The following is a 15108-nucleotide window of genomic DNA, read 5'->3' on the forward strand; positions in this document are numbered from 1 at the left end:
TGTGCCAACATTTCCATGGCCTTTTTAACTTTAAAAAAAATGTGACTGATTGCAGGCGCGCTAATTCATTATTGTCGAGCTAGCGCGCCTGCAATCTTTTTAACTTTTTAATTTTTCGCTGACCATAAACTATGCACTTCACCTTCTGATATGTAAAGAATAATGTCAACTTTTACGGACATTTTTGAGAAAATAATAATTAAAACACTTTAAGTAAGGACTTTAAAAAGCGTGGTAAATTAAGAATATCTTTAAGAACTCCGTTTTTCTGCGCATAAATAATTGCTTATCTCTATTCTTGATTATCTTCTAAACAATAAGAGTTAAGCCACTAAGTAGCGTCTTAAAGAAATAAACTTCATTTGAGCCGTTTGTAGAAACAATAGAAGGTTTAAAAGTTTTCACTATATTGTAAACCTACTAGCGTTTTAAGGTCGAAAGTAATATTCGCTATATTATATTACTAGGCGTCAACGCCGGCTGGTGACACGGCCCTCCACCTGGCAGCTCGCAGACGGGACGTCGATATGGCCAGGATCCTGGTGGACTACGGAGCGGCCATTGACGCCACCAACGCCTCCGGGATGACGGCCTTGCATATATCAGCTGCTGAAGGCGACGAGCCTCTGGTCAAATATTTTTATGGAGTCAGGGCTAATGCTGCGATTGCCGATAACGAGGGTAAGTCGAAATTTTTAAAACATGCTATGTTTGAAACGTCTTTGGAAAATGATTGAACATCAGTTCGAAATTTTTGAAAGATGTAAGAGTGATAGCTAGGTAGGTACGTAAAGAGACTAAAGTGTAGAGGTGACTTTTTTTACTTTTAAACTCACTCTTTCGTCTCATCTACTCGAAGTTTGATTGAAAGACACCCCTTAGCTTAAAGGTATTTAAGTTCACCTTTGTAAATACATGTATCTCAACGTATCTCAATTTTGACTGTTTCTTTACCCGTGTTTTTAGACAATAAAGGGTTTACATACATCTTACATACTTACAAGTCGCGCAGTTATATAATATTCTCGTAATCTTTGTTTGATATTATAAATTACCTAAAGCGAGGCTCAGACATAATTACCTAATAAAAGTTACAAACAAACAAGTGAGTGACTCGAGTATTTTAACTTTTTAATAACCTAACCAACAAAAAGTTGGAAAACCCCCGACATTGTCACTTCAAAGTTCAATATCTCGAAAGCGGCTGAAACCGATTTTGATAAAAACATGTCTTAGAACCATCGCTAGAAAACCTGCTTTGAAATAAAAAAACCGCATTGGAATCGGTTCACCCGTTTAAAAGCTACGGTACCCCAGACAGACGCACATAGCGGTCAAACTTATAACCCTTTTTTTTTGCGTCGGGGGTTAAAAACTACTGTTACCTGGTACCTACTGTGTTGGCTGAGTTTTTTTAATTGGCTAAGTAACGTTTTTTAGGATTCCGTACCTCAAAAGGAAAAAACTGAACCCTTATAGGATCACTTTTTGTCCGTCTGTCTGTCTGTCTGTCTGTCTGTCAAGACCCTTTTTCTCGGGAACGCGTGGAGGTATCAAGCTGAAATTTATATCAAATACTGAGGTCTACTGTCCCTTGGCGCTGTGAAAAAATCAAACTTCTAAGTCAAGCCAACGCAATCAAAAGATGCAGCCGTTTATGCTGCAAATTTCCGCAAATTTTCGAAACTCGCAAGGGAATCAAAACCTATATACTTACGGGTACTTCCCGTGAACTCAGACTCTTGAAATTTGTTATGAAGGTAGGTAGCTATTATAACACAACCCACTAGAAAAGTCTGAAAATCTTGATTTTTTATGTCTGTCTGTAAATATCAATGACCAATCTGATCCCACACTGCGTACATTTTACTTAACTCGAAAAAAGCGAGATTTTTTTTTTACCGTACAACGGCAAAACCTACTAGACACTGGCCAAATTGTCCTCCAATGGACAGAGCCATATTTTTCTAAAAAACCAACCAACCAACCAACGGTTTTTTATTTGATGATGACAAGATTGACATGTGAAAGTTGACATCTCGTTTTTTATTTCTTTAAGTATGAAGGCTTAGTGGCTTGTCTGCCATTACCGCCGCATATGTCATCTCGATCACAAAAAAAAAATATTTCCACCAAACGATAGGGAATAAAAATTAAAGAGCTACCGTTTCTCGCTCGTTAGGACCAGGACTATCGAAGAAAAATGTAATCTACACCTTTTTAGAAAACTTTACTTAGTCAATTGCTTTTTGCAGTTAACAATGTGTTATTGTCTGATTCCAGACCGCACTCCAATGCATTTGGCGGCAGAAAACGGGCATGCAGCTATTATAGAGCTGCTTGCAGACAAGTTCAAGGCTTCCATCTTTGAACGAACTAAAGACGGTAGCACACTGATGCACATTGCCTCTCTGAACGGGCATGCTGATTGTGCCATGATGCTGTTTAAGAAAGGAGTTTATTTGCACATGCCTAATAAGGTAATTTATTATAACATATAAATTAGGTGAAATTAATTACTTGAGACAATTTGCATCAATTGACATAAGTATTCATCACACAAGTCTTTGTCCCTATTAGGATTTGAACTCGGGCCTTTCTAGCTTTAGCTTCGTTCGCCGTTCAATTTGAACCTTTTGATTTGGTTTGGTTCGCCATATATGATTAGTTCAACTTTTACAACAATTGTAACAAATCGTAACAAAGTTACCTAAAGCTTCAGGTGTCGTGACACGGTCGACAGTACGGCCAAATCCTTTTTATCTAATATAACTGTCCATATGCTAGCGCGAAGTCGGGTCAGTTCCCTAACATATCATATGGACTGAATAGTTGATAATGTAAAAAGTTGTTTTTTTTTTTCAGGATGGAGCTCGAAGCATACACACGGCAGCACGCTACGGGCACGTTGGCATCATCAACACACTCTTGCAAAAAGGCGAAAGCGTTGACGTTACAACAAATGTAAGATATTTCTTAGTAGGTACACTACCTGCTTAGTTTCCAATATAAGTCTTATGTCATCTCCAGTCAATAGTGCCACCATAATTCGTAACTAGTAAAAAATTAAGGAATTTACTTTACTTATATCTAATCAAATTTTAAACTAATCAAATTCCTGATAATTGACTCTATAACTCAAGAATGGCTGGAAAGATTTTTGCGGTCTCAACAAGTATTAAAAGTTAGGAAAAAATCCCAAAAAAAAACAAAATTAATTTTGTAAATGCTCTTCTTAAGTACATTTAAAGGGCATTTTTTTAGTATCATAATTCAATACAACTATAATTATATTTTGTAAATTGATTTTCTCATATTATATTTTGTAGCGAACGACTTTTTTAGTGGTGAATTGTGTGTTCGCCGGGTCAGCTAATTTAATATAATCTAGCTATTTTATTCAAATTGTCTTGTACAGGATAACTACACAGCTCTTCACATAGCTGTGGAGTCTTGCAAGCCAGCAGTAGTGGAAACTTTACTAGGCTACGGGGCAGACGTCCACATCAGGGGAGGAAAGCAAAGAGAAACACCGCTTCACATCGCTGCCAGAATACCTGAGGGTAAAAACCCCTCCAAGATAATTATATAAAATAATGTTTAAAAGTACCTAACTTAATGCTATTTTATTTACACTTCTAGGTGATAAATGTGCACTCATGCTGTTGAAGTCAGGCGCTGGACCGAATAAAGCGACAGAAGATGGTATGACGCCGGTCCATGTTGCAGCTAAATATGGTAATTTAGCCACGTTAGTCCTCCTGTTAGAAGATGGGGGTGATCCCTTAAAGAAAACCAAGGTATATCATTTTTATATTTTTTTGATATATTACATTAAGTTCATGTACTTCAATAATACATAAATATTTTAATTTTTGCAGACTGGTGAGACACCTCTTCATATGGCGTGTAGAAGTTGCAAGCCTGACATCGTACGGCACCTTATAGAGTTTGTAAAAGAACATAAAGGTGAAAACGTTGCCACATCATACCTCGATTCAGTGGACGAAGATGGAGCAAGTGCACTGCACTACGCCTGCAAGATTAAAAAAATGGAAGTACAAGTTCCTGCGGCTGACAGAGAAGTTGTCAAGTGCCTCATAGAAAATGGAACTGATGTGACGCTTATAACAAAACACAATCATGAAACGGCATTTCACTTTTGTGCAATTGCAGGCAACAATGATGTCATGACAGAAATGATTACGCACATGTCGGCTGCTGATGTCGGTAGAGCTCTTAATAGACAAAATTCCGTAGGTTGGACGCCTCTTCTCATTGCTTGTCACAAGGGACATATGGAATTAGTTAGTACTTTGTTGTCGAATCATGCTAGAGTGGACGTGTTTGACGTGGAAGGAAGATCAGCCTTGCATTTGGCAGCAGAGCATGGTTATTTACAAGTTTGTGACGCATTGCTCACTAATAAAGCGTTTATTAATTCAAAAGCGAGAAATGGCAGAACGGCTCTTCATTTGGCAGCAATGAATGGCTATGCGCACTTAGTTAAGTTTTTAATACGAGACCATAATGCCATGATTGACGTATTAACGCTAAAGAAACAAACTCCCTTACATTTAGCAGCAGCTAGCGGACAAATAGAAGTTTGTAAACTCTTACTAGAACTTGGAGCTAATATTGATGCTACCGACGAATTGGGTCAAAAACCAATACATGCAGCAGCACAGAACAATTACTCAGAAGTTGTACAGTTGTTTTTACAGCAGCATCCGAATTTGGTAATGGCGACAACAAAAGATGGTAATACTTGTGCTCATATAGCAGCTATACAAGGTTCAGTGAAAGTGATCGAGGAACTAATGAAGTTTGATAGGACTGGTGTTATATCTGCCAGAAATAAGTTGAATGATTCGACGCCACTGCAGCTGGCGGCGGAAGGTGGGCACGCAGATGTGGTGCGAGTCCTCGTAAGAGCCGGCGCCTCCTGTACCGACGAGAACAAGGCTGGACTCACCGCAGTGCATTTAGCTGCTGAACATGGCCACACTAATGTTCTAGATGTAATGAGATCGACGAACACCCTGAGGATATCAAGCAAAAAACTCGGTCTTACGCCTTTACACATTGCAGCTTATTATGGACAAGCTGGTAAAGCTATAACGTATTACTACACCACAAATCCCCTTTTTAGGGTTCCGGAGCCAAAATGGCAAAAACGGAACCCTTATAGTTTTGCCATGTCTGTCTGTCTGTCTGTCCGTCCGTGCGCGGCTTTGCTCATTGACTATCAATGCTAGAAAGCTGTAATTTTGCACGGATATATATGTAAACTATGCCGACAAAATGGTACAATAAAAAACTAAAATAAAAAAATTTTTAGGGTACATCCCATAGCCGTAAAGTGGGGGTGATTTTTTTTTCCCACCCAACACTATAGTGAGGAGTATCTTTGGATAGGTCTTTTAAAACCATTAGGGGTTTGCTAAGACGATTTTTCGATTCATTGTTTTTTTTGCGAAATATCCCCCCTCTAAAATCTAAACCGGTGGGTGGAACATTTTGAAACAATTCAAAATGGTAGTAAGTATACCAAACTTTCAAGGAAAACTATAACAGCTAAGTTTGCTTGAGAATTATTAGTAGTTTTACTTTTAAATAGAAGCCTAAGGTATAAAATATACCTAAACTTGGAAGATTCCGTATAAAATACGAAATCCTTAGAAAAATATTACTTAATTTTTTCGTAATGGCTACGGAACCTTATTTTGGGCGTGTTCGACACTCTCTTGGCCGGTTTTTAAAACTATAATAACATTTTCATATTGTTTTATTTTTTAAATCTGAAACTAACAATACATATATTTTTATTTTACGCAAACAGAGACAGTTCGGGAACTCCTCTCTGCTGTACCGGGTACTGTCAAGTCAGAAGCTCCAACGGGTGTATCGCTGGTCCCAGTACTGGGCTCTGAATCTGGCCTGACTCCACTACATCTGGCTGCCTACAACGGCAACGAAAATGTCGTCCGGCTACTGCTCAACTCTGCTGGAGTGCAAGTCGATGCCGCTAGTACCGAAAATGTAATTGCAATGAAATTTAATGCTAGTAACTTTTTATTAATCTGGAAAATTTTACGGTTTTAAGAGACTCGCTTCTCTTTCCTTACAGGGTTACAATCCTCTCCATCTCGCATGCTTCGGAGGACACATGTCAATAGTAGGCCTACTACTCAGTAGATCAGCGGAACTACTTCAAAGCACCGATCGACATGGAAAAACAGGCTTACATATAGCTTCTACTTATGGACATTATCAGATGGTAGAGGTATTACTTGGACAGGGTGCAGAAATTAATGCGACTGATAAAAACGGGTGGACACCATTGCATTGCGCTGCAAAAGCTGGTCACCTAAATGTCGTTAAGCTTCTCTGCGAATCCGGAGCGTCACCTAAAAGCGAAACAAACTTAAACTGTGCGCCAATTTGGTTCGCCGCATCTGAAAACCACAACGACGTCCTAGAGTACTTGCTGCACAAAGAGCATGACACACAGTCTCTTATGGACGACAAACGATTCGTTTACAATTTAATGGTATGCTCTAAAAACCACAACAATATACCGATAGAAGAGTTCGTGTTAGTATCGCCTGCACCTGTCGACACCGCCGCAAAGTTATCCAACATCTACATTAATTTATCTACTAAGGTAATGTCATTGTACCTTGACATAAACGAGTTAGGTACGTGCCGATAGCATCTGATTATTCAACATGCGTTGTATCGTGCCCTTAACAGGAAAAGGAACGTGCCAAAGACCTGATCGCCGCGGGGAAACAATGCGAAGCGATGGCCACGGAGCTGCTGGCGTTGGCGGCAGGGGCGGACTCCGCGGGGCACATCCTCACGGCCACCGACAACCGTAACATCGAGTTCTTAGACGTTCTCATTGAGAACGAGCAGAAAGAGGTCATCGCCCACACAGTTGTACAGAGATATCTTCAGGTAAAAAATAGGTAACTTTTTCTAGGACATTAAACACAGCGCAAGAAAATCGTGATTAAATTATATACAACTGTTATTTTTAATTGTTTTAGGAACTCTGGAGAGGGAGTCTCAAATGGACTGGCATCAAAATAATGTTCCTTTTTTTCGCATTTATTATCTGTCCACCAGTTTGGATGGTGTTTTCTCTTCCAATATTAAAATACAATAAGGTTCCAATAATTAAGTTCATGTCGTATCTGACTTCTCACATTTACCTCATGATATTGTTAGCTTTAGTGGCGATAACGCCTATTTATAACTCTATTTTTAGGGAGAGTTTGGTACCGCAATGGTACGAGTGGATGCTGCTTATTTGGTTAAGTGGCCTGCTTCTCTTTGAACTCACCAACCCAGTGATAAGTCGGGGCTAGGTTGGATTAAAATAGCAGTTTTATTATTAGGCATGATCGGGGTAGCCTCGCATGTCGTAGGCTGGATATTTGTTGAAAAAAAATATTGGCCAACACTAATGTATTGTAGAAACCAGTGTTTCGCCTTATCATTTTTACTAGCTTGTGTCCAAATTCTGGACTTCCTCTCCTTTCATCACCTCTTCGGCCCATGGGCCATCATCATTGGTGATCTTATGAAAGACTTGGGAAGATTTCTTGCAGTTTTAGCTATATTTGTATTTGGCTTCTCGATGCACATCGTCGCGCTGAACCAGCCGTTCAGGAACGTTGCCAAACCGGAAGACGCAAAATACGCAAGAACGGTCAGGAAGAAACTTTTCTCCGACGGTGAGTCATCATCTTTTCTGTCAATTTACCATTATTCATTATTCAAATTTATATGTTTCGATTATAGTGTAAATAAAATCCGTGTATGTAATTTCAAAAAAAAAACTGGGGTTTGTTCTTTTGCCGTTATTAATACTTATTGCCTATTAGATTCAAATCTTCGAACGAAACGACAAACAAATGACGCGCAATGGATAAGTACCGGGGAAGTCTACAGGAGGAAACAGGGGCCGTCGCTGGGGCGTAAGTCCAAGTTAGAGAACAGCCGTCTACATGTGCCACTCTCATACGATGATCGCATATTATCTCGATGTGCTTCTTTTCTTTTCTTTGTTTTCTACTTAATGACCCATGCATCCGCTTGACAGCTTCAATGTTTACCGTCACATCGAGAATGTTATCATCGTTGATTGAAATTAATGTTAAATACATTTATTAGTTAGATAATTGTGCTGCCATGCAACACCAATGTGGAATGTGTTAGGACGTTGTAAAATATAAAATAGTCGCTTGTTATAACTCGCACCGTGAAAATTACAGTTACGAGTTATAGCAGCGAATGCGGTTTAGATTGTCTTTATATTGTTGAACCTCGTGCTCAATGCATATTCTGCTTCACGGAAACCATACGCGCGCTTAATGGGCCCGTTTTCTGATATGGAGTTGACACAGAGCATGCATTACGCGTCACAACTCTAGATTTAGTGGAATGAGTGGCCGACCTCACGCATTTGATGGGGCAAGTTTTTTTGCGCATGCCGTGGCTGGCTTATGTCCTGCGTTTACATTACACCGGTGTCTTGACTCTCGAGATACCTTTATGTTTCGGATATGTTTGGCTGATTGTCCTCAATGTGGCGCTCGCGCCCACGCTGTCCTTATCTGTGACACCTAGCTGATGTAGCGGGACAGGGTAGATTGATGCACCGGCTCTTTTCATAAATACTTACTGGCTATGCTCTAGTGTCCTATGAAGACTTCTAGAGTCTCTGTGCTAATTATAGATTTTATTTTTTATTTATACAAAATAAATGGTTTGGAACCGAACATGATCAGTCTACCCCTTCCTTCCTTACACACGATCATCCCATTGTACCTAATGGCAGATAAATGTAAACTTACTGGATGTAAATTTCCATTTCTGCTAAACTATTTATACATTTTTTTGGTCACAAGGAACGGACACAGAGCATACTTATTTTATTATCACTGAGCGCTGCATCAACCTAAACCCATTTGTGTCTTTGATGTTTGAGTAGAACCGTTAAGACCGTGGTCCATTTGAGTATTGTCTTCTAGCGACATTGTCGGCGATCGAGGCGTTCGAGAGATTGTTCTTCGCCATTTTCGGCCAGACCACCTTGTCGGACCTGAACTACGTCTCCGCGCTGCGGACCGCCTGGACGCAGAACCTCTTCAAGTTCGTGTTCGGCGGCTACTTGCTGATGTCGGTAGTGGTGTTGATTACACTCCTCATTGCGATGATGTCGGACACTTACCAACGCATCCAGGTAACTGTGTGTATCACCTCGCGTTTACATTTGTTCGCAGTGACAATGAACCCGATATTTGCATTCGAGCTGCTGTTCTTCGCGGTGTTCGGACAGACGACGACGGAGAACACGCGCGTGCATCGCGACAGCAACATGCAGCCCGCCTGGACCAACTACCTCTTCAAAATAGTGTTCGGGATTTACATGCTGGTGTCGGTGGTGGTACTCATCAATCTGCTCATCGCTATGATGTCAGATACGTACCAGCGCATCCAGGTAACGTCCGTCGGACGGGAACAACGTACGCTATACGCATTCATAATCCACACGCTACAAGCTAACAAAGAACATGACTAATGCGGTCAAATAAATTAAATAATTTGAATAAATTATTTCACACGGAGTTTCCATTATGTATGATGTTTAACACAATAAGAAAAGAAAAAACCTTTTATATTATTAAGTATATATAGAATTCAACTTCCTACTAACATTACTTATCATTAACACACGGAAATATTCTTGTATCATTCTTAATCTATCCATTTAATATAAATAGTATTTAACTTGATAAACTTATTGCTTATTAAAAAAACTGTTATTGTTGTTATTATATTGGCCTTCGCCCTTCGTAAACCTCGATTTTAATGTTATTAATACCATAATGAGCAAGCGACTTGTATTGGAACATACAAACTTCCTATTCCTCATTTCTGTTTTGCGTAGAAAACGCGTATAGTATATCCATCCGGAATCGATTTACGAATAAATTTACCTCCTTTAAACTCGTAAATGGCAAATCAACACATTGTTAATAGATCTAATATAATACTAATCTACTGAATGGCATTTTTGATCTTTAATGGGATCCTGAGTTATACATTATTACGTTTTGTTATATTTTTAAACTGCATGGTACCAACTCATTTAAAGTCGTATAAATAAATGTGAACATAAATAATGAATTTCAAAGTGCAATTTTTTTTCTAGCTATTCAGCTAGTATTAACCTCTGGTATGCTTAAGACGCGGATCAGCGTCAAATTTAAGGCTATATTTATTTTATTTTATTTAAAAAGCAGAATTTATGCTTGTAAAATCAGACGAGACTAGAATGCAGTACTGGTTTAGTTCCGGCATACGAGGGGTTAAGTACGTCGTGCTTTAGAGTATGGCACAAAAACATTGGAAAAAATCTTATGTACAAAATCATTCAAGCATTTTACTTGAAAAATTTGAGAGTTACTAGGAAAGTAGCGCCCTCATTCATTTCTACTATTTTATGTCATACTCTAACCATATAATATTTGAGAACTTCTCGACCTCAATAAGACTAGGGCCGAGTTCTCAAATAAACACCGACTATAATCGGATTCCTCACTTTTTTTCGTAACATTGTACTCTTTTCCTAACAACAAGTTTCTCAGTTGTATAACATATTACGCTTACACTCTTACACACATTACTATTACAGGCACAATCAGATATAGAGTGGAAATATGGGTTGTCAAAACTAATTCGAAACATGCACCGGACGACCACCGCCCCATCGCCACTTAACCTGGTCACCACGTGGCTGATGTGGCTCATACACAAATGCAAGGTAAGTCAACGTAGACTCATAGATCTCAGTGTTAACGATTTGAAAGCTCCTGCGAGATTACCTTTCAATGTTCCGATTCCGACTAAACATTCCCAATCTCGATGTTAACCCGAATTTTAATAATTTAGAGTATACTAGCTGTTGCCCGCGACTCCGTTCGCGGAGAAGTATAAAAAATAGTTTACATCCTATTCTCAGACCTACCGAATACACACAAAAAATGTAATAAAAATCGGTCAAGCCGTTTCGAAGGATTTGGTCACAAACATTTTTGACCCGAGAATTTTAAAAGCCCTCATAAGTTTTAAGTCTAAGCAGATAACGATTATGTAATAGGTTTAACTACATATAAGCAGGTTTTTCTTATGACATTTTTTAACTAACTTAAGCGGCAATTACACTTAGTCGTTCGCCGCATGCAGCATGCGGCGACCGCAAAAGTGTAAAGAACACGGTAGTCGGCCGCCTTAATATGGCCGCCGCAGTAGACGGACAGACTAATGTAAAGACAACGTTCGTTCGCCGAAGTAGTTTGAAACATATTCGGCGACCGCATTAGGTGAACGACGCAGTGTAATTGCCGCTTTAGACTTCTTATAAATTGGATTGGTCGCGAACCTTTTGACAACTTTCATGGAAACATAGTGAGATGGTTTCCCCTTACCTTCTATACCGTAGTGATAGAGTCTGGGGGCTACTACGAAAATCGAAAATCGAAGTTTGTATCGTACCATCCCTCTCACTCTCGTATTTAATAATATAAACGGCAGCGGGACGGCAAAATACGAAGTTCGAATTTTGCACTTCGTAGTACAGGGCCTGCACTTCGAAGTTGGCAAAAGAGAGAGAGCTACTGTCTATTCTGGCATCATGCAATTTAATCAACTTTAACGACACCTACGGGTCAAGATGAGTCCGTCGCACTGTAAAACCGGGCACAGCGCGGCAAACTTAAAGTTGAGAATTACGAATTGGGAACATTGATGGGATTCTTGCTTAAGAACTATCAAATCGTTTCTGTCATAGAAAAACAACCCTCAAGGTACTGCTTACTGCTTTACCGGGAGATCTATCATTGTATTTACATCAAAATGAAATTATACGTCAAGCAATTAATTGGAAGGTATCGAAGGAAGGAAGCGAAGTGCACCCAACCACCAACAGTGATCCCTTAAGGATCCTATTCAATACCCGTAGACGTCACTTGACATTTTACATTATCACTGCTATACCCATTTGATTCACAACCAATTAATAGACAAAGATCTAACAAAAAAAGATAATTTACTCTCTACAAATATTCGACACAAATTGGCGAGTTCATCACTACATTTTTTTTGAAAATTAAAGAAAATGTCAACTGGAGATTAATTAGTTGCAAACAGTCAATACACGGCACTCGCACATTACCTTGATCTCGACAGTTGCCAAAGAAATTGCCTGAACACTGTATCCTATGTGGTTCGGAATGTAAGGTCTTTCAGATTAACCATTACTATGGTCAAATTATGCTGAACAAAACGACGATGCACTTGCACATCATTTAGTGATGCTCCATTAACATATTGCACGCAGGATCGCATAAGTAAGAAGAAGCGTCCAAGCCTGGTGCATATGATTGGATTGCAGAGGCAGGACCAGATGAGCGCAAGGACAAAGGCTGGTGCCAAGTGGCTCTCTAAAGTGAAGAGAGGACAAGTTGTACCCAAAGGTGAGCCTACTACTTTAAATTTTCCTTAAACACGATGTAAGTCAAATGGTACTTGAAGAGCGGTAAAAGGTCAAAATGCATACTACTTTACGCCAGCATTCATATTTATCATTGAAACTAAGTATAAAAATTAATAAGCTGCATTATTATTCAACTGTGTTTCCAAACTTTACATCTAATCCTTGATACATATTATATTATTTTAATCTAGCTCGCATTACATGACTAACGCGCCTGTTCTTTCGGAAGCTAATGAACAAAAACCTTGAAACAACATTTTTTTCAGAGTCAACACGCCTGTCAGTGGTGCACCTGAGCCCATTAGGCTCTCAGTTGAGCTTCAACAACATGACAAGGATAGAAAATGTCGTAGACTGGGAGATCATAGCAAAGAAGTACAGAGCACTCACGAGAGACGAGCCCGAAGAACTTATGACTAAGGATACTGATGATGCAGACGCGGCAGATGACACTTCTGAAATCGTGCCCAATAACGTTGGAGCCCCGACTTGAGATAACCGAGCTGTTATAATACAATTTCATGTCAATAAGTGCGGAACCTATCTAGGTAAAACAGTGATGTCAAAGTGCCTATGAAGAATACATTCCTTTTAAACATAAAAAAACGGGGAATAGTTTCAGAAATGCGATTTCAAACAGCTCTTTAAATTTAAGGATCATATAGCATTTACTTTGAAACAATGTATACAGATCAGAGATTCGTTTTTTTTAATAAACTATTATAACCATGATTGAAATACGCGTAAATATACTAGGTACCGCATTTATTTTCACCGATATCAGCGCAGACCGCAGTTTTCTTATTTGTGGTGTTTATATTAATATAGGCAAACAAATTACAATGGAAAGAAAGCTTGTAAATATATTGCATTTTAATATAGAAAGTTATGTTCAGGTACATTTTGAATCGTGTTTAATTTAGTACTTAAGAATAAAGCAATAAGTAAAGTAAGTTATGAAATAGCTTTCCTGAGATTAATAGTTATTTTAATTGTTACGGTTGCAGCTAATTTGCAACCAAAACAATAAATTATTTTGTAAGATTGACCGAATGTTTGTGATAGTGAAAAGCATATTTTTCCATTTAAGCATTGTAAGAAATTCTAAAGTTAACGTAAACTAATAATTAATAAATAACTTACTAATTTGAAACGCAATGGTATTTTTGTAAATATAAACGTGTTGTGCATTTGTGTACCTACTTGTATTGTTTTAAATAAAAGCAATACAGTTTTATTACATAATTTGTTTTTTTTTTTCATTATCTAAAATTAGAAGCTAACCAAACTCAATGAAATACTTGAATGCTTAAAACATACAGAATGATCGGACGACATAATCAGGATCGACCTACCTGATTCAGTTTGTTAAGACTAGGTACTACAAATAGGTATTATACCAAAGTTTTCTGTTTTTAAATATTGAAAACATTATTTACTAAGTGCATGGTCACTGTACAATTAAAAATACGTATGTTTTATTTTATTATGATTGTAAACGATAAATTACTTAGGGTGTACGGTCGGTCCTGCTCACATCTCCCGAATCGTCCAGTACTTAGGTATGTAATTTATTTAAACTTCATTTTTTACACTCTCGCTAAAATATTCTGAATTTATTTACTTACACATACCGTGACATTGTGGAATCATCTTCCGTCGGCCAGCAGTGTTTCCGGACAACTATGACATCAACTATGAAAAGGGCTTAAATGTCTTAAAAGACCACTGCAACGGACCAATGACTCTTGAGTAGTTGGTACTCATGAGTGGTGGTGATCATTTCCCATCAGATGATCTGCATGCTCGTTTGCCTCCCTAATTATATTGCCTCATAATAAAAATATATATCAATGAGGTATTGAGTCTAGTTAAGTATATATCTACGGACAAGTGTTCGTGAAGATTTTCAGTTTGGATTAGTGATCGAATAAACTTGATTTAACTGTGTCTCGTGTTAATCGAAATTACTTTCAACATTTGCGGTGTCACATCAGTAGGGTGCGCTGGCGCGGCGTAACGTGCGCGTGAGTCGGTTCGTGGTCTGTGTAAAATAAAAGCTTTAGTGTAAAATAAAAATGTTAAGTGTAAAGGACCTGTGGAAACTAGCCCTTATTTTAATAGGTTGGTGATTAGTAACTATTTTGAATTAGTAATTAAGTAAATAATCAAATTACTTAGTAAATCAAAATCTTTTAACTAAATTTCATAATTTCAATATTTACTTAATAACATCATCATCATCATAATCATCATTTCCTGATAACTTCACAATTAGAGTGGGTAGAAAAATATTACAAAAATCTGCCAGTTTATTTAAAGAATGATTATTTTCGTTTTATATTAATTTATTTTTTGTAAAAATCGCAAGATTCATTTTTAGAGAATACCTATTTTATTGTACTAATTATACCAAATAAAGTTTTAATTAAATATTATTCGCTACGACCAAATTGAATTATTGAATTAATTTAGTAAGTTAAATATTTTACGTTTGGTAAACTTTTTTGGCATCATTAATGGCTAAACATTATCAG

At 38.1% G+C, this 15108-nt stretch overlaps 2 protein-coding genes across 2 annotated transcripts in view; one reads left to right on the top strand and one right to left on the bottom strand.

The window, feature by feature from the left end:
* LOC141432051 (uncharacterized) overlaps positions 1-13525 on the top strand; it is a 53484-nt gene extending 39959 nt beyond the window's left edge. The window contains 15 exon segments of the mRNA XM_074093424.1: positions 468-681; positions 2284-2480; positions 2866-2964; positions 3419-3563; positions 3643-3800; positions 3882-5109; positions 5843-6042; positions 6131-6667; positions 6757-6963; positions 7056-7356; positions 7359-7745; positions 9297-9514; positions 10712-10840; positions 12416-12551; positions 12838-13525. Coding sequence (XP_073949525.1) covers positions 468-681; positions 2284-2480; positions 2866-2964; positions 3419-3563; positions 3643-3800; positions 3882-5109; positions 5843-6042; positions 6131-6667; positions 6757-6963; positions 7056-7356; positions 7359-7745; positions 9297-9514; positions 10712-10840; positions 12416-12551; positions 12838-13064 — 4383 coding nt within the window. The 3' untranslated portion in view covers positions 13065-13525.
* The window catches only part of LOC141431748 (medium-chain acyl-CoA ligase ACSF2, mitochondrial-like), a gene marked incomplete at its 5' end in the record, with an annotated part of 134319 nt that overhangs the window by 63193 nt on the left and 56018 nt on the right, over positions 1-15108 (bottom strand). The window lies entirely within an intron of this gene.

Source organism: Choristoneura fumiferana, chromosome 10 (assembly GCF_025370935.1).
Source record: "Choristoneura fumiferana chromosome 10, NRCan_CFum_1, whole genome shotgun sequence".
Lineage (NCBI taxonomy): Eukaryota > Metazoa > Arthropoda > Insecta > Lepidoptera > Tortricidae > Choristoneura > Choristoneura fumiferana.